Source organism: Epinephelus lanceolatus, chromosome 24 (assembly GCF_041903045.1).
Source record: "Epinephelus lanceolatus isolate andai-2023 chromosome 24, ASM4190304v1, whole genome shotgun sequence".
In the NCBI taxonomy this organism is placed as follows: domain Eukaryota; kingdom Metazoa; phylum Chordata; class Actinopteri; order Perciformes; family Serranidae; genus Epinephelus; species Epinephelus lanceolatus.
Window position 1 is genome coordinate 1,178,753 of NC_135757.1, and position 21,748 is coordinate 1,200,500.

The 21,748-nt window shown below is 41.1% G+C and overlaps 1 protein-coding gene across 3 annotated transcripts; it reads left to right on the top strand.

Moving 5' to 3' along the window:
- Positions 1-965: 965 nt before the first annotated feature.
- Positions 966-14,423, top strand: senp7b (SUMO specific peptidase 7b). 3 transcript variants are annotated; one of them, XR_013490473.1, is made up of 22 exons: positions 966-1,198; positions 1,844-1,955; positions 2,065-2,126; positions 2,209-2,391; positions 2,562-2,656; positions 2,859-3,019; positions 3,299-3,623; positions 4,933-5,045; positions 6,900-7,034; positions 7,225-7,258; positions 7,374-7,580; positions 8,314-8,537; positions 8,660-8,718; positions 8,793-8,909; positions 9,570-9,692; positions 11,758-11,850; positions 12,807-12,883; positions 12,974-13,035; positions 13,190-13,233; positions 13,585-13,685; positions 13,795-13,945; positions 14,165-14,423. XR_013490473.1 is itself a non-coding variant. In XM_033615854.2 (22 exons), the coding sequence occupies exons 2-22, from the start codon at positions 1,845-1,847 to the stop codon at positions 14,294-14,296; spliced, it is 2,577 nt and encodes an 858-aa protein (XP_033471745.1). In that variant the 5' UTR covers positions 968-1,198; position 1,844; the 3' UTR covers positions 14,297-14,423. The 3 variants fall into 3 exon arrangements, 2 of the variants coding, with proteins under 2 accessions (XP_033471745.1, XP_033471746.1); XM_033615854.2 differs by having other exon boundaries at positions 968-1,198; positions 13,617-13,685; XM_033615855.2 differs by having other exon boundaries at positions 969-1,198; positions 2,859-3,013; positions 13,617-13,685.
- Positions 14,424-21,748: the final 7,325 nt, after the last annotated feature.

The window sequence follows — 21,748 nt, forward strand, 5'->3', positions numbered from 1 at the left end:
TTTGAATCAATAAAAAACATGTTATAAGGAACTTTATTTATTTATTTTAAAAGTTTTTAAAATTATTTATTTACTTGCATATTTCATTTATTTTTTATTTTGATATTTTATTTATTTACCTACATATATATATATATATATATGTATATATATATATATATATATATATATATATATATATATATATATATATATGTATGTATATATATATATATTACATTTTGTAAATTTACCAGCATATTTTATTATGACTTGTATATTCATTTTTTAAAATTATTTATTTACTTGCACATTTTTTTAATTATTAATTTAAAAAAACACATCTTAAGGAACTTCACTTATTTATTTATTTACTTGAGTATTTAATTTTTTAATTATTTATTTACATGAACATTTTATTTATTAACTATCTATTTACTAGCACGATTTTCTTTAATTATTTTTTTTAAAAACATGTTATAAGAAACTTTACTTATTTATTTACTTTCATATTTATTTGAAAGGTTTAATTTACTTGCATATTTTATTTATGTATTTATTTTGATGATTTTAATCATCATTCATCAACATTTTTATATACCTGCACATTTTTTTAATCAATTATTTATTTACTTGCATATTTATTTTTCTTAAATATTTATTTACTTAACGCTATAAGAGACTTTACTTATGTATTTATTTACTTTCATATTAATTTTTTTTATTAAGTTTTAAATTTTAATTATGTATTAAATCACATATTTTATTTCTTATTTATTTACCTGGGTTTATATTTTTTAAATTATTTAGATTTATTTTGATTATATATATATATTTTTTTTTACTTGTACATATATTTATATATGTGTTGTTTTTATTGACAGATTGAGGACCTGTCGTTGTTTTTAATTGACAACAAGACGAGACCCAGAGGCTTTCAATGACGTAACCACGTAAAGCGTAAAGCCAGCGTCCCTTACGCCCGGTGACGTAGCGGATGTTGTCATGTCGCTATCGTGCTGCTGAATCTTTGTAGCGGAGCTGTTTGTGAATCGGCCGCTGACACAAATGTGTTTTTAGATAGTTTGTCGAGTTTGTTCGGAGCTGACAGCGGAGAGTCTGAAACACATGAACCCACCGGAGAGTTCACCGACTGTTAACCGGAAGAAGAAGAGGACAGCGGGCAGCTAACGGAGCTCACCGAGGCCACAGGGGGCAGGTACCGGAGCTAACAGCGCTACTGCAGCACGATCCCCGCTGAGAATCACCGCTGTTTTAATTTGTGTTCAGGAAATCAAAACGTACAAACACGCTGTGATAACAGTAAAGAGTGTTTGTGAAAATATGGAGTGTGATGTTAAATTCGGCACACAAACAATCATCAACTTTCATTTGTAAAGTAAGACAATCGACTTTTATAAGTGGTTCACACTCGCAGTTAGCGCCCTGAGCTAACGTTAAGCTAGTCTGGAAATAATTATATTTTCAGCTCAGTTTACGTGAAGTGATTTTTATGTCTTAAACTGAGCAACAAAAGAACTGCTCACAGTCTAAACGGTAAACTGTGTAGCTACATCCGGATCTCCGTTAAGAATTATTACTATTTTGAATTGTACGGCTTTAACTGAAGTGTACATACATGCTGGGTTATGAAGTAATATTGTGTCTGAATGTGCACAGTATTCTGGTTAGTTCGGCTTATAAATAATCCACCAACTGTTTTTTATAAAGCTGAAATATCTGTTTTTATTAATAGTTTGCACGCCCTGAGCGAAGCTCCTCGTGACCTCCAGACAGCAGGTGGATGCTGTAGATTAGGCTGTTTCTGGTTCGAGGTTTGGTCTGAGTGTGTTTGTTTCTCCAGGATGGCGTCACCCTTCAAAATCCCCAAGAAGAAACAGCGAGCTGGCGCTGACTCCGCCCCCCTGTACGCGTCACCACTGTCCTGCCTGCAGAGCTCCGCCCCCGACCCTAAGGTGGTATTACAATATGTCAGCCCGTGTTTAAGGTGGTATGAGTGATCTGTCAGCCTCTCTCTGTTGCAGTCGTCAGTTTTCAGTGTGGCGTGTCGTTTTGTCCCAACAGGGTTACCAGGATCAGTCCAGCAGCGGCAGAGCTGACAGGGTGCATGCTGGGAACACACAGAGGTGTGTAGAGCGCCCCCTTCAGGCCTCACTGTCATTGACATCAATGTAAAGCTTCTAAAATCAATCTGAACCTTTCGTCCAGCGCGTCCTGTGAGCCGGTCTTCAGAGACGTGGTCAAAACGCTGCTGGGACTCAACTGCCCGACCAGAGGAGCGTCAGCAGCCAATCACAGAGGAGCATCAGCAGCCAGTCGCAGAGCAGGCTGGAGCGGCCAGTCAGAGCCTGGGCAGAGAGCGGGGTCGTCCGCGGCGTGTTTCTCTAACGGGTGAGTTGTTTGTTGTTGTGATGTCGGCCGTTGATCGTGAAGCTGCTGATTGTTTATTTTATTGTTTGTGAACAACAGATTTGTTTGTTTAAATCTCACGTCTGTCGCACTGAGTGTTCCTGATGCAGCTCTGGGCAGTGAGCGCTGTTGTTCCGTGTCTCGTCCACCAGATGGCGCCCTAAGAGAGCGTCAGACCGACTGCTCCAGCCTGCTGTGACCTCAGAGCCTCCGTCTCCACCACAGAAGAAGAAAAGTGACCTCAGTGGTAACATTTATGATGTTTTGCTTTAAATAACAGAGACATAAATATTCATTCATTCATTTTAATGGTTCAGTGATCGTTCATGTTTCCTGTACTGGTCTGTGAGGAGCAACAGGAAATATATACGTGAAACAGAAGAGTGAAACATTTCTTGAAGGATCAATAGTTAATCAATAATCATCAGTGATCGATCTTGAACCGTCAGGCTGGCAGAATAAAAGCATCTCTGTGAAGTCACTGGACTCTCTGGCGGAGCTGCGAGGCGAGGAGCATGCTGGGAGTTTGAGTTCTTCAAAGCTTGGAGAGCAGAGGACGTGGAGGCGAGTGGAGTCCGACAGACGGGTCGCTGCTGAGCGAAAGGTGAAGGTCAGAGGTCACGAACAGGATGAAACCTGCGTCAGTTAGTTTCAGTATTTTCAGAATAAAGTCGCAGCTTTGTTTCACTGTGACGTCGTAGTTTTGTGATGACACTGTAACGTTATGGTGAGGATAACGTTTTGATATTTTCTACAACAAAATAAAAATTTGTAAAAATAAAAACGTAAAGTTTGACAGTTGTCTTGTGATGTGGTACAACAAACAAAATGTTCTTTCAATCTGATGTTTGTTTGTTTGTTTGTTTGTTTGTTTGTTTGTTTGTTTCAGAGCGACACACGAAGATCTCCTGAATCTTTAAAGCAACAGAGGAAGATCTCGCCAGTCTCCGATTCAGACCGGACGTCAGAAGACGACTTCCTGTCTCTGTCCAGAACCACAAACAAACCCTCTGTGACGTCACTGAGGACGTCGACCGACAGGAGGCGGAGTCTGGACAGGACAGCATGTCTCGCCACCAGAAGCAGCCTGACGGACGACCTGAGGGAGAAGGACAGGGAGAGGTGGAGGGAGTTCAGAGAGAAGAAGAAGACGTACAGGTCGGCTGTCCCGCACCTTCGACTGAAGAAACCCAAACAGACTCCGACAGAACCCAGTGAGTCTAAAGAATACGACCAATGATGAGTCAGAGAAAAGCCTTAACGATTTTAAGAAAAAAAGCCTTAACGATTTTAAGGAAAAAAACCTTAACGATTTTAAGAAAAAAAAAGCCTTAACGATTTTAAGGAAAAAAACCTTAACGATTTAAAGAAAAAAGCCTTAACGATTTTAAGAAAAAAGCCGTAACGATTTTAAGGAAAAAAGCCTTAACGATTTTAAGAAAAAAAGCCTTAACGATTTTAAGAAAAAAGCCTTAATGGTTTTAAGGAAAAAAGCCTTAACAATTTTAAGAAAAAAAGCCTTAACGATTTAAAGAAAAAAGCCTTAACGATTTTAAGAAAAAAGCCTTAATGACTTTAAGAAAAAAGCCTTAACGATTTAAAGAAAAAACAATATAAAGAAAAAAGCCTTAACGATTTTAAGAAAAAAGCCTTAACGTTTTAAAGAAAAAAGCCTTAAAGATTTAAAGAAAAACGTTTTGAGAAAAAAGTCGCAATTCAGAAGAAAATAGCAATGTTTTAAGAAAGAAGTTGTAAATTCAAGGAATAAGTTGTAATGTTAAGAAAAAAGTTGCTTTGTTTCAAGAAAAAAGTTACGTTTACTAAAGAAGTTGTAATTTTTAAGTTAAAAAAAGTCTTAACGATTGAAGAAAAGTTGCAAAGTTTAAGAAAAATTTACTGTTTTGATAAAAAAAGTTGCAATTAAAAAAAATGCAATGTTTTAAGAAAGAAGTCATAATGTTTCAAGAAAAATGTTGCAGCATTTTTAGAAGAAAGTTGCAATGTTTTGGGAACAAAAAGTGTCAATGTTGCAAAAAAAGTGATGTGTTGGAAAAAAAAAGTTACAATTTTATAAGAAAAAAGTTGTTTCACAAAAAAAAACAACTCTATGACAAAGAATTTGTGTTTTGTGAAAAAACGTCACAATTTACTGAGAAATAACTTGTGATGTGTTGAGAAAACGTCCCGCAGCTTTTCGACCCAATCAGACTCCGTAACGTGGAGAACATTTTATCTGCAAAGAAAAAGAGAAACACTGAAATTAAAATAATGATAACGCAGTATTCATGTCCCTGGTCAGAAAATATACTTCAATGGATGAGAAAGAGAAAACAGTGAACATGTTGTGAACGGTGTCATAACTGTCGGTCGGTTTAACTAACTGAACGCCAGAATTTTTCAGCCATTGATCCTTCGGTATTGATTATCTCTACGATGTTTAAACTTTGAATATGTTGAGAATCAGCTGAATCAGAAACACAGAAAAGGTGTTTAAAGATGTGGTGATCCTCTGTTTGCCCTCAGTTGTGCTGTCGAGTGAAGAGGAAGAGGAGGGTGATGATGAAGGAGACGGAGGAAAGAGGATGCCACAAAGCCTGATGAAGGAGTCCGGTCCTGGAAGCTCGGAGCAGAAGCAGGTAGGAGACATCGAGCTTTCAGCCACGTCTCTTGGTCTTCCTCAGTTTTGGTCATCTGGTTGTTCAAAACGTCAAACTCGGGTTGAGTTCAGTTATTTTCACTTGTGATTTTAAAAATGTAAAACAATGGAGTGATGGAGTTACAGAGTTGTAACAAACCAAGGGCAGTACCTTTTGGTTTGTTCGTTTCCTTGTTTTTATTGACGTCTTTGTGTTCCATGATCGTAGATATTAACTTTCAGAAAAAAAAAATATATGATATGTTAAAAAAAACAACTCACAATTTTATGAGAAAACAGTTGGAATGTTTCACAAAAAAGTCTTAAGATTTAAAGAAAAAATCATACTGTTCTGAGAGAAAATGGTGATGAGTTGAGAAAAGTCAAAATTTTATGAAAAACGTTTCGGGACAGAAGTCACAATTTTATGTGTGAGAAGTTGTAATATTTTGAAAGAAAAAAAAAGTGACATATTAAGAAACAGGTCAACTTTTATGATGAAAAAGTTTAAATGTTTTGAGAAAACTTTGTAATGTTTCAATAAGAAAGTCAAAATGTGTTGAGAAAACATCACAATGTACTGTGACAAAAATGTCGTGAAACAAATCATATTTAGTAAAAAGTCGTAAGGTCTCAGTTAAATCTTAATGTTAAGAGGAAAAAGGTCACATCGTGTGGAGAGGAAAAAAGTCAAACTTTTTTGTGTAAAAAGTTGGAATGTTTTGAGAAAAAAGTTACAACTTTATTAGGAAAAAGTTTTGTGAAACAAGTCATGTTTTTGAGTGAATGCTTAAAAAAAAGTCTCAACATTTCAAGAAAAAGTCGTACTGTTTTGAGAGAAAAGTTGTAATGTGTTGAGAAAAGAAAAGTCAAAATTTTATTAAAAATGTGTCGATAAGTCACAATTTTATGTATAAAACGTAATATTTTGAGAAAAAAAGTCTTAATATTTTGAAAAACATTTAGTGTGAAGAAACAAGTCAAATTTTATGAGACAAAAGTCATAATGAATAAAAAATGTTAAAAGTCGTAATATGTAAGTCGTTTCGCAAAAAAAGATTTCAAAAACAAGTCAAATGTTGTGAGAAAAAAGTTGTACAGTTTTGAGAAAACTTCGTAATGTTGCAATAAAAAGTTGTGATGTGTCAATTAAAAAAAATTTTATGATTAAAAAAAATCATAATGTTCAAAATGTAATGTTTCGAGAAACAAGTCGTATTTTATGATAAAGTCGTAATGTGTCAAAGAAAACTTTTAAAATCTTGATTTTATGAGAAAAAAAAAAAAAAATCATTCTTTTTAAAGTAAAAAGTTGTAAGGTTTCCAAAAATAAGTTACTTTACGAGAAAGAATTGTAGCGTTTTGAGAAAACTTTTCAATAAAAAAGTTGGAATGTGTCAATTTAAAAAGACACAATTTTATGAGAATTTTTTTTTTCCGAAACAAGTCACGATTTTGAAAGTAAGAAGTCAAAATGTGTGAGGAAGTCTTAATGTTTGAAAAAAAAGGTCAGACTTCTGTTGGATAAGGTTCTGAGAAACAAGTCACAATTTTGTGAGTAAAAAGTCGTAACGTATTCAAAAAAGTCAGAAAGTTAAAAAAAAAAAAGCTGTAATGTTTTGAGAAAAAAATGGTAATGTGTGGATGGTCAGTTTACTTAAATAAATGACGGAGACATTCATTAAATATTTTCTGTGTGAAACAGTCGTTCTGCTGCGTGTCATCACTGATACTTAAAGTTTTATTTTGAAAAGATCATCAGTTTCCTTCAGGTGAGGTCGTCCGACACCACATATTAAAATCTGAACCTTCAGATGAACTGTGCTGACTATGTACCTGCGATTTGTCTGAACAGGCTCAACAGGCTCGTTCCTCCAAAGCTGAAATAAACGGGCAAAACCTGCCGCCGCCGCTGCCATCCTTCCTGCAGCTGGACTTCACCTCGCTTCACGCTGGCCTGACGCACAGCGACGCCAACGGGAAGCTGATGGTGAGCACGGTGAAATATTCACCTACATGTACTTTTACTTTCCATAGCAGTCAAAGGGGGGGGGATAGGAAAGGAATGAAGGAAGGAACGAAGGGAGGGAAGGAAGAAAGAAAGGAACTTGGGGAAGGAAGGACAAGAAAAGGAACGCACCATTTTGTGAAGATTCAATTTTTGTTTTTCTTCTGTGTAGATCAGTGAGAGCGGCGTCACGATTCCTCTGAAAGGTAACAAAACACTTTACTCTAAGTTTGACTTTCTCCTAAATAGCTTCAGGTTTTAATTTATACAATGTCATTTTAAAACAAACTGAAGAAATAACTGTTCCTGTCCATCTCTCAGGAGCCGAGGAAGGGGAGGTCACAGTGGTAGCGTCTCAGGTTCGGGGTTACGGTGTCTGGGACGGGGGTGTGGCTCGGGGCGGGACTCTACTGGCTGGCTGGAAAGGTCCCGCCCCCTCCTTGCTCTTCCTGTGGGTGACTGATGCTCAGGCCAACCTCCTGCAGAGGGAGCTGTCGGCCATCCAGACGTCCTCCGCCGCCGCGTCAGGTAAACGGAGACCCTTAGATATGTGAAGCGATTTTAGAACTACAAACTGTCACTGACATGTTGAGACTCTGGAAACGTCTCAGCCGCAGTGTCCTTAAAAAGTGTCGCACAGCGTTCAGTAACTGGTTGTAGTGGGCTGATAGGTCCAGTAACTGGTTGTAGTGGGCTGATAGGTCCAGTGAGTAGTTGTAGTGGGCTGATAGGTCCAGTGAGTAGTTGTAGTGGGCTGATAGGTCCAGTTACTGGTTGTAGTGGGCTGATAGGTCCAGTGAGTAGTTGTAGTGGGCTGATAGGTCCAGTAGTGGGCTGATAGGTCCAGTGAGTAGTTGTAGTGGGCTGATAGGTCCAGCGAGTAGTTGTAGTGAGCTGATAGGTCCAGCGAGTAGTTGTAGTGGGCTGATAGGTCCAATCACAGGTCTTGCTGGGCTGATAGGTCCAGTTACTGGTTGTAGTGGGCTGATAGGTCCAGTTACTGGTTGTAGTGGGCTGATAGGTCCAATCACTGGTCTTGCTGGGCTGATAGGTCCAGTGACTGGTTGTAGTGGGCTGATAGGTCCAATCACAGGTCTTGCTGGGCTGATAGGTCCAGTGACTGGTTGTAGTGGGCTGATAGGTCCAATCACTGGTCTTGCTGGGCTGATAGGTCCAATCACTGGTCTTGCTGGGCTGATAGGTCCAGTAACTGGTTGCTTCCTCCTCTGTGTCAAGTTAACGTGTCCTCCTGGTCCCTCAGGCTCGGCATGCTCTGTCCTCCTGCTGGTGTTGAAGGAGCAGCTGCAGGAGCTCCAGGCCGCCCTGCTGGCCTCCATCCTGGACATGGAGGAGTACAGGAAGGGCTTCTCCTCCTCCGCCGGCGGGCCCACCTCCCCTCTGGAGTGGACCGACGGGCTGCTGCTCCTCCACAGCTGTCCTCCTCCTCTGGATCAGCACCTTCTCAGACTGCTGGGGCACTCTGCGGTAAGACTCCTTATCTCCTTCCCTCATCAGACTCCTTCCTTTACTTCCTCTCTGTGTCATTGTCTCCTTACCTGGGGGACTTCCTGTCCGTCACAGACTCTGACCGTGTCTTTGTCTCTCAGGTGCGAAGCAGCCCGAGGAAGAAGAACTCGTCCGGTCAGCCGCAGCTCCTTCCCACCAGGTAACATCACCTGGATGACATCATATCGTCAGCCAATCATACGACACACTGACCTGTCTGTCTGTGGTCCTCAGGTTGATCCAGTACCCGCCGCCGCCCTCTAAAGGACGCATCACCGTCACCAAAGAGGACTTGGCCTGTCTGAACGGCGGCGAGTTCCTTAACGATGTCATCATCGACTTCTACCTCAAGTCAGTCCGTCAACCTGTGTCCTCCCTGTCCTCTTTCCTCTGTCCTTATTCCTTCCCTTCATCCTTCTCTCCTTTTTTCCTTCCTTTCCTCCTCCTTTACTTCCTTTTATCCCTCCTTTTCTCCTTTCCTTCCCTTCTTCTCGCCTTTCCTTAATTCCTTCTGTCCCTCCTTTTCTCCCTACGCTCCTCCCCTTCATCCTTTCCTCCTTTCCATTTTACCCTGCCTTTTTTATTCCATCCCTCCTTTTCTTACTCCCCTCCTGCCCATATTTTCTTCCTTTCTTTCCTCTTTTCTTCCTTCCTTCTATCCATCCTTTTCTTCCATCCATCCTTCCCTTTCCCTCCTTTCCTCCACTCAGTCTCTCCGTGTCTTACTTCCCTCATATCCTTCTTTCCTTTCCTTTCCTACTTTCTTTCTATCCACCCTTCCTTCTTTCTTCCCCTCCTTTACTACTTTTCTTTCTTCCCACCTTTCTCCTTCTCTTCTTCTTTTCTTGTCCTCCCTTCCTTCCCTCCCTCTCCAGACTCCTTCCCTCCTCTCCTATGCCTCCTTGTGAACCAGGATTCTGTAACGTCAGAGTTTCAGTCAGTGTCTGTACTTCCTGTCAGTCACCAGCAGAGGGGGTCAGTGTCCTGAGTCTTCTCCTCCTCCTCCTGCAGGTACCTCCTCCTGGAGGGAGTCGGAGGCTCGGTGGCCGACAGGAGTCACGTCTTCAGCAGCTTCTTTTACAAACAGCTGAGCAGACGGAGAGTGGCTGGAGAGGACGACGCCCCCTCCGTCCCGTAAGAGCGCCAACATGAAAGTTAATGATAATAATAAAGACAGAAAACAAATAAACAAGTTGTTACGTACGAACTCTGATCGGACGTGTTCAGAGGAACTGGCGGGTTAACGTGTTTTTATTCACGGCCGAAGTTAATAACTTTTTTTTATTTGTTTTTATAAAGTCAGCAACAACATTCAGCTGAACAGAAAACGGAAACAGAAAAACACCTCATCAGGAGTTTGACTGGCCTCTGATGACGTGTCTCATCTTTGTGCCATTTTTGGCCTTTTTCGCACCATTTCCTGAAACACTCCGATTATTTTTTTGTATAATTTGTGTGTTTAGGTTTTATTTCATGAAATTTTTTTGGTGCCATTTTTTGCAACATTGTCCCATTTTCATGCAGTTTTTGTGGTTAGGTTTTAGATGGTGACATTTTGTCTTTTGTTTGATTGTTTTTTAGTCATTTTTGCACCATATTTTTTCAACTTTTTGGTCATTTTGTATAGTTTTATGGTTAAGGTTTGGATGGTGACATTTTGGTGTCATATTTTGCCATTTTTGCACCATTTTCTGCAACATTTAGTTAATTTGTGTATATTGTTGGGATAAACATTAGGTTTGTGATATTTCCATGTTAGATCATTTTTGCTCCATTTTCTGCAACATCAGCCAGTTTTGGTTGTTTTTTGGTAAAGATTTGCATGATGACATTTCAGTGTTATATTTTGCCATTTTTGCACCATTTTCTGCAGCTTTGAATCTTTTTTGAATACTGTGTGTTTGGATTTTTTTTTTGGCATTTTTGCACAATTTTCTGCAACATTTGGTTGTTTTTGGATATTTTTAATGGTTAAGGTTAGGTTTTGTAACATTTCCATTTCCTGACATTTGCAACATTTAAAAAATTTCTGTAAATTTTTCGGGATTAAGGTTAGGTTTGTGACATTTTCAATTTATGCTATTTTTTCACCATTTTCTGCAACATTTTTTTTGTATAGTTTTTTGTTAGGGTTTGGGTTTTTTTTTTGGCGTCACTTTCTTCCATTTTTACACTATTTTCTGCAACATTTGGCCAGTGTTTACAGTAAGGTTTTGGATAGTGACATTTTTTTGTTCATTTTTGTATATTATTTGTTATAAAAGTTAGATTTGTGACATTTTCATTTCTTGCCCCTTTTGCACTATTTTCTGCAACATTTGGTCATTTTTGTGTAGTTTTTTCTTTTTTTTGGCAAAGTTTTGCATGATGCCATTCTGGTGTTATACTTTGCCATTTTTGCACCATTTCTTGCAACATTTTGCCCATTCTTGAACAGTTTTTATGGTTAGGTGTGGATGGTGACATTTTGTTGTCATTTCTGCACTATTTTTTGCAACATTTCGTTAATTTGTGTATATTGTTGGGATAAACATTAGGTTTGTGATATTTCCATGTTAGATCATTTTTGCTTCATTTTCTGCAACATCAGCCTTTTTTGTTTGTTTTTTGGTAAAGATATGCATGATGACATTTCGGTGTCATATTTTGCTATTTTTGCACCATTTTCTGCAACTTTAAATCTTTATTGAATACTGTGTGTTTAGACTTTTTTTTGGCATTTTGGTGTCATATTTTGCCATTTTTGCACCATTTCTTGCAACATTTTGCCCGTTCTTGAACAGTTTTTATGGTTAGGTGTGGATGGTGACATTTTGTTGTCATTTCTGCATTTTTTGCAACATTTCATCAATTTTTTAATATTTTTTGTGCTTAAGTTAGGTTTGTGACATTTGAGTCGTTTTGCACCGTCTCTGCACTTTTGCATCAGACCATTTTTGTGCTTTGGCTTATTTTATTCCCTGGAAAAAAAATAGAAATTCAGGTTAAACGTCCTTCTGAATCAAGTCTGTCCTGGTGACCAACCTGAGCTGTAGTTCTGTCTTAGCGCAGGCAACATCAATTTACAGGAAGTGATCTTTCTGTTTTCAGAGCAGAAAGTTAATTTAATAAACATTTCTTAAACATAACGTCTATATTGATGAAAGTGGCGTCATGTGTTGCCTCAGGGTTTCCATTTTGTTTCTTTGTATTTTCTCAGTGATCGTCACATGAGGCATCAGAGGGTAAAGACGTGGACCCGCCAAGTCGACATTTTCACCAAAGACTTCCTGTTTGTGCCTGTCAACCAAGAGTAAGTCCCCGTCTTGATTCCACAGTAAAATGTCTGTAAGCAGTTTCCTCCGACTGTGTCACAGGGTGAAGTGAGTCTGTGCCCTCTCTGGCCGCCTGCAGGCGACGTCAGCTCTTTGTCCCAGATTTAAAGACGCCAGTTTGGAGCTTTGACCTGTCTGAATCAAATCTCTGTAATTCCACTTTAATTGAAGCACCTCATCACTTTCTGTACCTGCCAACTGGGTAACAGACGGAGCGACTGGAGTCACCTCGACTCGATGACTTTAACAGACCGCCTTCTCTCCGCGCTTTGATTGTTTCACTGCAGCTCTTCACAGAATCATGTGTTCATCAGGAGTTTATGACTTTAATGATCGCAGCCTGTCCTGTGCTGAAACATGCAGTCTGTCCTCCATCACTGTATCGTTCTGCGCCATTTGTGTTCTTGCATTTGTCATATTCACGATATTTATGTGCAACATTTGAGCCGTTCTTGTGTTGCATCATCGTCACATTTTTGTGCCAGAGTGGTTTAATTTCTTTGCCAATTTTCTGGTCATTTTCATGAACAGTTTGTGCAGTTTTGATGCAGTATTCCTGCCATTTTCGTACCACTTTGATGCTGCTTTGGCTTTTAGCTGTTTTTATGTTTTGGTTTTGTTGCAATTTCTTAAGCCTTTTTTAAATTATTATTATTGTGATGTATTTGTGACATTTGTTGGGCTGCATCATGAAATGTTTGTGTAGTTCTTGTGCCACGTCCATGCTCTCATTGTGTCATTTTCTGTGCAGTTTCTTTACAAAGTATTTGAGCATCATTTTTGTGTTAAGGGTTAAGTTTGTGACACTCTGGTGCCTTTTTTTGCAACATCTGGGCCATTGACACAAAGTGACTTCTGCAGGAAGTTGCAGATGCTAACTGAAGTACCAGAGTCAGCCATGATGTATAACGTGTTGTTTGTTATATGTTGACAGAGCTCACTGGTTCCTGGTGGTGGTTTGTTTTCCAGGTCTGGAGGAGTTTCAGTACGAGGAGTTTCAGAGACCGTCAGGTGAGTCCCAGACAGGTTGCAGGTGGACAGAGCCGATGTGGTGAGAGTACGCTGAGCAGGAGGAGTTAAAGCTTGTTGTTTGTGTCTCAGGTGCTTCAGAGCGAGCTGCAGGAAAACCTTCATCCTTCAGTCTGAGATCACAACAGCCTCCGGTAAATAACCTGCTCCAGCTCTCTACCAACACAAATATATACAAATATTCCTTCTTTTGACTCGTAGGTTCTCATCATCGTGAGCCTCGGCAGGTTTTGTTTTGTCATTGTCTGAATAGAATAAAACATTAAAAAAGGGTTCTGTGTTCTGCAGGAGTGCACTCAGCAGAGCTGGCAGAGGGACACAGTGTTAAAGAGGTGAGTCGTCGGCAAAGAAACTGATCTGATGACTGTGACTTTGATTGGACTAAAGTTTACAACCATTTTAATTCAACAATAGATATTTACATGGAAATATTCATACTTAAATATAGAGACAATTAACTCATAACTATATAATTATCAACTTGTTAAACCTCACGTAGCCGGAACCTTGAAACTTTGTGTTGATTTATGTTGATGAGGAAACCTTACTTCTTTCAATATGTTATTACAAATTTCGTAAATGAGGGAACCTTAATTTTTGAAACTATACAGTTTGTGCTTTTTTATGTATAAAACTGAGACTTTTTCCTGATTTATGTTAATGACACGGCACTGCTTTGAAAGACACTTAGCGCCGATTTGTCCGTCCCCTCCAGGCCGTGCATCCTCGTCATGGACTCCCTGAAGCTGTCGTACCACGAGAACGTCTGCAGACTCCTCAGAGAGTCAGTTTCACTTAAATAAGTCTTAATTCTGTTTAAGAAGTTCCACTTCTGTGTGAAAATGTGAACAAACCTGCTGATAGGTGGCTGATTTCTTCCTCATCGTCCGCAGCTACCTGCAGGTGGAGTGGGAGGTCCGGAGGGGGACGCCTCGTCTCTTCGGGTCGGACAACATGAGGAGCTCCAACTGCAGAGTCCCTCAGCAGGACAACAGCAGCGACTGTGGACTGTACCTGCTTCAGTACGCCGAGAGCTTCCTGCAGGTACAGATACACCTGGTTCTGAATCTTAAATATAAATATTAACAGAAATCTTCTGATTCAGCCTGTTTCCACCCGACCTCCCTCAAAGAGTTCCGACAGAGTTGACGCTCATTTACACCCCAACTAATGTTAAAAACTAGAATAGTTCTTGTGTTGTTGTAGCGACGGGGCGTTTCATATGCGACCACACTAAATCGAGCTCTCTGATTGGCTCCCCAGAACCCCGTGGTGCACCTTGACCTCCCGTTACGGCTGGAAAACTGGTTTCCGCGGCAACGGGTGCGGCAGAAGCGCGAGGAGATCCGAGCTCTGATAATGAGGATGCACCAGAGTCAGAACGGAGAGCACTGAAACCACAAGGACCAAAAACCTCCTCGTCACCGAGCTGTTAATTCACCTGTGCAATAAATTATTTATATTTTTTCTATGTTGGATCTTTTACCTCCATGTAAAAAATTTTAATAAAATTATTTCAAAATTTGCTTCATTGTTTAGTTTTTTTTCTGTGCAAACTTTTTTTTTTCCCAAAATAAACCTCTGTGGTGCTTTTAGTTTGAAATAACAGAATTTTTATTTTTCAGTCGTTTTTCTAAATAAATGCAATTTAAATTTTGTCGGGTTTTTTGTGCTAATTAATTAACAGCAAACAAAGGTAACAATAAAATCCCCTAAATAACTTTATACTATACTTTCTACCCTCACCTGGCCCCGGGACCTTGCCTGGTACTGGTCTGACCCTCATCTGACTCTAGTCTGGCCAAGGTCTGGCTCTATTGTGGCCCTCATCTGGTTCCATTCTGGCACTGGTCTAACACTCGTTTGGCTCTTTCCTGGTTCTAGTTTGGCCCTGATGGGGCCCTCACCTGGCTCTGATTGAAAACCAGATTTCAAACTCTGGTCAAATTTCTTATAATCGATATAAAACTAGATTTATGTTTGTTTTTATTAATAAATACCAAACAGAGTTAATAAAATCATTTAGAAATACCTTTCTACCATATCTGTTATCATTTTCAAAATAAGAAGCCTTCTGTTTTGTCCTGTTTTATAGAATAAACCTTTTTTTTTGCAACATTGAGGCGCAAGTCTTTTTCCAGAGGAATGTGGCTTTTAATTTGAAACCCAAACATCTTTAAAGCAGGAAGTGGAAGAACCAAAGAAAGACTCGTCGCTACAACATTCAGACCAGAAGAAAAAAAATGTTCCTGAACTGCTTCCTGTTGGTCTCATAAAGACACGAGTCGGTCCAGATATGTGGAATTCAACATGAATAAAAAAAACCTGGATGTGATTCCTTCACGTCGAGCCGATAATGTAAAGAAGGAAAAGGAGCAGAAGACGACGTTGGACCTCAGTAAACTCAATTATACCTCAAGAATCTGATCGAGGACACAGAGACGAAAGACAAAACCAGAGGCCACTTCCCTCATTCAACAAGATCCAGATGTGGAACCCCCCCTGCAAAAAAACTCTCACATGTTCAACAGAAACATCAGTTCAGTCTTCATCATTAGTCACTGGTTTTGTATTCAAATCATCAAGTCCTCCAAATTAAAAGTTGGTCAACGAGAATGTCACGTAAAATTATATTATTATACCGCTGTTAGTGTGCTGATACTACTGATGTGGTATCCAACCCTTAAAGGCCTCGGACAATTTTGAGGTTGCCTTAACACAGCGCGCTTCCCTGTCATTGAAGAGATTTTCCGTCATTTAACGCAGAACGCTTCCCCGCCATTGAAGAGATTTTCTGTCATTTAACGCAGAACGCTTCCCCACCACTGAAGAAATTTTCCGTCATTTAACGCAGAACGTTTTCCCGCCATTGAAAAGATTTTCCGTCATTTAACGCAAAACGCTTCCCCGCCATTGAAGAGATTTTCCGTCATATAACACAGAATGCTTCCCTGTCATCGAAGAGATTTTCCGTCATTTAACGCAGAACGCTTCCCCGCCATTGAAGAGATTTTCCGTCATTTAACACAGAACGCTTCCCTGTCATCGAAGAGATTTTCCGTCAGTTAATGCAGAACACTTCCCCACCATTGAAGAGATTTTCCGTCATTTAACGCAGAACGCTTCCCTGTCATCGAAGAGATTTTCCGTCATTTAACGCAGAACGCTTCCCCGCCATTGAAGAAATTTTCCGTCATTTAACACAGAACACTTCCCCGCCATTGAAGAAATTTTCCATCATTTAACGCAGAACGTTTCCCCGCCATTGAAGAGATTTTCCGTCATTTAACGCAGAACGCTTCCCCGCCATTGAAGAGATTTTCCGTCATTTAACGCAGAACGCTTCCCCGCCACTGAAGAGATTTTCCGTCATTTAACGCAGAACGCTTCCCCGCCACTGAAGAGATTTTCCGTCATTTAACACAGAACGCTTCCCTGTCATCGAAGAGATTTTCCGTCATTTAACGCAGAACGCTTCCCCGCCATTGAAAAGATTTTCCGTCATTTAACACAGAACGCTTCCCCGCCAGTGAAGAGATTTTCCGTCATTTAACGCAGAACACTTCCCCGCCAGTGAAGAGATTTTCCGTCATTTAACGCAGAACGCTTCCCTGTCATCGAAGAGATTTTCCGTCATTTAACACAGAACACTTCCCCGCCAGTGAAGAGATTTTCCGTCATTTAACGCAGAACACTTCCCCGCCAGTGAAGAGATTTTCCGTCATTTAACGCAGAACGCTTCCCCGCCATTGAAGAGATTTTCCGTCATTTAACGCAGAACGCTTCCCCGCCAGTGAAGAGATTTTCCGTCATTTAACGCAGAACGCTTCCCCGCCACTGAAGAGATTTTCCGTCATTTAACGCAGAACGCTTCCCCACCATCGAAGAGATTTTCCGTCATTTAATGCAGAACGCTTCCACGCCATTGAAGAAATTTTCCGTCATTTAACGCAGAACGCTTCCCCGCCATTGAAGAGATTTTCCGTGATTTAACACAGAACGTTTCCCCGCCATTGAAAAGATTTTCCGTCATTTAACACAGAACGCTTCCCCACCATTGAAGAGATTTTCCGTCATTTAACGCAGAACGCTTCCCCGCCACTGAAGAGATTTTCCGTCATTTAAGGCAGAACGCTTCCCCGCCATTGAAGAGATTTTCCGTCATTTAACGCAGAACGCTTCCCCGCCATTGAAGAGATTTTCCGTCATTTAACGCAGAACGCTTCCCCGCCATTGAAGAGATTTTCCGTCATTTAACGCAGAACGCTTCCCTGCCATTGAAGAGATTTTCCGTCATTTAACGCAGAACGTTTCCCCGCCATTGAAGAGATTTTCCGTCATTTAAGGCAGAACGCTTCCCCACCATTGAAGAGATTTTCCGTCATTTAACGCAGAACGCTTCCCCGCCATTGAAGAGATTTTCCGTCATTTAACGCAGAACGCTTCCCCACCATTGAAGAGATTTTCCGTCATTTAACACAGAACGTTTCCCCGCCATTGAAGAGATTTTCCGTCATTTAAGGCAGAACGCTTCCCCACCATTGAAGAGATTTTCCGTCATTTAAGGCAGAACGCTTCCCTGCCATTGAAGAGATTTTCCGTCATTTAACGCAGAACGCTTCCCCGCCATTGAAGAGATTTTCCGTCATTTAACGCAGAACGCTTCCCCGCCATTGAAGAGATTTTCCGTCATTTAACGCAGAACGCTTCCCTGCCATTGAAGAGATTTTCCGTCATTTAACGCAGAACGCTTCCCCGCCACTGAAGAGATTTTCCGTCATTTAACACAGAACGCTTCCCCGTCATCGAAGAGATTTTCCGTCATTTAACGCAGAACGCTTCCCCGCCATTGAAAAGATTTTCCGTCATTTAACACAGAACACTTCCCCACCAGTGAAGAGATTTTCCGTCATTTAACGCAGAACGTTTCCCCGCCATTGAAGAGATTTTCCGTCATTTAACGCAGAACGCTTCCCCGCCACTGAAGAGATTTTCCGTCATTTAACGCAGAACGCTTCCCCGCCATCGAAGAGATTTTCCGTCATTTAATGCAGAACGCTTCCACGCCATTGAAGAAATTTTCCGTCATTTAACGCAGAACGCTTCCCCGCCATTGAAGAGATTTTCCGTGATTTAACACAGAACGCTTCCCCGCCATTGAAAAGATTTTCCATCATTTAACACAGAACGCTTCCCCGCCAGTGAAGAGATTTTCCGTCATTTAACGCAGAACGTTTCCCCGACGTTGAAGAGATTTTCCATCATTTAACGCAGAACGCTTCCCCACTACTGACAAGATTTTCCGTCATTTAACACAGAACGTTTCCCCGCCATTGAAGAGATTTTCCGTCATTTAACACAGAACGCTTCCCCGCCATTGAAGAGATTTTCTGTCATTTAATGCAGAACGCTTCCCCGCCATTGAAGAGATTTTCCGTCATTTAACGCAGAACGCTTCCCCGCCACTGAAGAGATTTTCCGTCATTTAACGCAGAACGCTTCCCCGCCATTGAAGAGATTTTCCGTCATTTAACGCAGAACGCTTCCCCGCCATTGAAGAGATTTTCCGTCATTTAACGCAGAACACTGCCCCGCCATTGAAGAGATTTTCCGTCATTTAACGCAGAACGCTTCCCCGCCACTGAAGAGATTTTCCATCATTTAACGCAGAACGCTTCCCCGCCATTGAAGAGATTTTCCATCATTTAACGCAGAATGCTGCCCCGCCATTGAAGAGATTTTCCATCATTTAACGCAGAACGCTTCCCCGCCATTGAAGAGATTTTCCATCATTTAACGCAGAACGCTGCCCCGCCACTGAAGAGATTTTCCGTCATTTAACGCAGAACGCTTCCCCACTACTGACAAGATTTTCCGTCATTTAACACAGAACGTTTCCCCGCCACTGAAGAGATTTTCCGTGATTTAACACAGAACGCTTCCCCGCCATTGAAGAGATTTTCCGTCATTTAACACAGAACGCTTCCCCGCCATTGAAGAGATTTTCCGTCATTTAACACAGAACGCTTCCCCGCCATTGAAGAGATTTTCCGTCATTTAACACAGAACGCTTCCCCACCATTGAAGAGATTTTCCATCATTTAACGCAGAACGCTTCCCCGCCATTGAAGAGATTTTCCATCATTTAACGCAGAACGCTGCCCCGCCATTGAAGAGATTTTCCATCATTTAACGCAGAACGCTTCCCCGCCATTGAAGAGATTTTCCATCATTTAACGCAGAACGCTGCCCCGCCACTGAAGAGATTTTCCGTCATTTAACGCAGAACGCTTCCCCACTACTGACAAGATTTTCCGTCATTTAACACAGAACGTTTCCCCGCCACTGAAGAGATTTTCCGTGATTTAACACACAACGCTTCCCCGCCACTGAAGAGATTTTCCGTGATTTAACACAGAACGCTTCCCCGCCATTGAAGAGATTTTCCGTCATTTAACACAGAACGCTTCCCCGCCATTGAAGAGATTTTCCGTCATTTAACACAGAACGCTTCCCCGCCATTGAAGAGATTTTCCGTCATTTAACACAGAACGCTTCCCCACTACTGACAAGATTTTCCGTCATTTAACACAGAACGCTTCTCTGCCACTGAAGAGATTTTCCGTCATTTAACGCAGAACGCTTCCCCGCCATTGAAAAGATTTTCCGTCATTTAACGCAGAACGCTTCCCCACCATTGAAAAGATTTTCCGTCATTTAACACAGAACGTTTCCACGCCATTGAAGAGATTTTCCGTGATTTAACACACAACGCTTCCCCGCCACTGAAGATATTTTCCGTGATTTAACACAGAACGCTTCCCCGCCATTGAAGAGATTTTCCGTCATTTAACACAGAACGCTTCCCCACCAGTGAAGAGATTTTCCGTCATTTAACGCAGAACGCTTCCCCGCCACTGACAAGATTTTCCATCTTTTATGACATCGCGTTTCCCCGCCATTGAAATCAGTGTAATAAAGAGGTTTATGTGACACCAACAAGATTGTGATGCTGTATGTTGTGATGCTGCAGTAGTGGTGGTAGCATCAGTGTAAGTCGAGGTCAAAGGTCACTGGGTTTCTGTCAGTGTGTTGTTTTTTCTTTTACCATAAAGCATGATTTTATTTTATTTTATTCTACTTTTCTTTTTTCTTTCTAACGTCACTTCTTCTGTGGTGTTTGTATATATCACTCTGTGTGTGTGTGTGTGTGCGTGTGTGTGTGTGTGGTAATCTCAGGGTTTAAGCGTAGCCCCCCCTGCTGAGGACCAATCAATTTACAGCTCATTAACTGGATCAGACTGGAGGGCGGAGTGGAGGGGGGGATTTTATGTATTTAAAGACAAAACAACAGATAACTATTTAATTAACAGATAATTATTAATTGTAATTATTTTAACCAAACATTCACTAAACACCAGAGTGCTATAACACACTGTCAGGATTTGTTCCTCTGTGTCATCGCTTATATTGGATATGATTTGTTTTCTGCTTTTAGAAAGATCAAAATGTTTAAGTTTGAAGTAAACTGCAGTCAGTTTCTGGCATGGTGTAGTACTTCTGGTGTGGCCCTCATCTGGCCCTGGTGCAGTTCTGATGTGGCCCTGGTGCAGTTCTGATGTGGCCCTGGTGCAGTCCTGATGTGGCCCTGGTGCAGTCCTGATGTGGCCCTCATCTGGCCCTGGTGTGGCTCTAGACGGTGATGAGTTCATGTTTTGCCTCAGCGGCCGTAGAGAAGCTAATCTGGGCGACAGGAGGTTAAGATTAGACAGATTTAGGGCCTCCGTGAAGACTCCATCCCGCTTCCCAAAAATACTCTTGAGTCCTGGAGCTGGAATACTGATCCAGACTCTCAGCTGGAGGCCAAGTCCTCGTCTGTCCCAGGATCAGTTCAACACTGTGTGAAACATTCACAGTGACAGAAACACTTCACTGGTGTTTTTTAGATACGGCAGTGTCAGATTTTTATTTTATGTTTTCCTCGGCCTCCTCATCTCCTCCCGTTAATCTTGTTATCCAATAAAGGGTGCCTGCCATTGTTGACTGTGATTCAGTGGGGGGTCATGGTCTGGAAGAGGACCAGTCTAATTATAGAGTCCAGTTTCTAATTGAATCACCCCACTGTGGGGACTCCAAACAAAGACACAAACTCCAGATGGAACATTTATTTTATATTTCTGTATATATTTTTACATGCACACTGTTTATTCACTGAGCTGACGTCTTCGGACCGGCCTCAGTGGGATTATTGTCACACTTCAAACTGGTTCAGTGAAAACGAGCGGGGGAAAGCGTGGGCTCTGAGGCGCTCCATCATCACCTCTGACCCTTTAATGCCCGATGTGACCTCGCAGAGCATTCAGGTAATCCACAGATCAGTCTGCTTTAACGACCACCTGGCTGATGACCGACTTGTCGGCTGTGACTGTCCTGTCCTGGCTGGATTCCGGTTGTGTTGTGGTTAGATCCTGGATAGATTCCAGTTGAACTGTAGTTGAATTCTGGTTAGATTCTGGTTAAGTTCTGGCTGGATTCTGGTTAGATTCTGACTAGATTCTGGTTAAGTTCTGGCTGGATTCTGGTTAGATTCTGACTAGATTCCGGTTAAGTTCTGGCTGGATTCTGGTTAGATTCTGACTAGATTCTGGTTAAGTTCTGGCTGGATTCTGGTTAGATTCTGACTAGATTCCGGTTAAGTTCTGGCTGGATTCTGGTTAGATTCTGGCTAGATTCCGGTTAAGTTCTGGCTGGATTCCGGCTAGATTCTTGTTAGGTTCTGGTTGTATTTGGGTGGTTTCCAGTTGGATTCCAGTTAGATTCTGGCTAGATTCTGGTTAAGCTCTGGCT

Coding starts and splice junctions, on each gene's coding strand:
- senp7b (XM_033615854.2), top strand. CDS start 1,845: ATGGCGTCACCCTTCAAAATCCCCAAGAAGAAACAGCGAGCTGGCGCT. Junction 8,538..8,659: donor GACTGCTGGGGCACTCTGCG/GTAAGACTCCTT, acceptor TTTGTCTCTCAG/GTGCGAAGCAGCCCGAGGAA. Junction 13,234..13,616: donor AGGGACACAGTGTTAAAGAG/GTGAGTCGTCGG, acceptor CGTCCCCTCCAG/GCCGTGCATCCTCGTCATGG.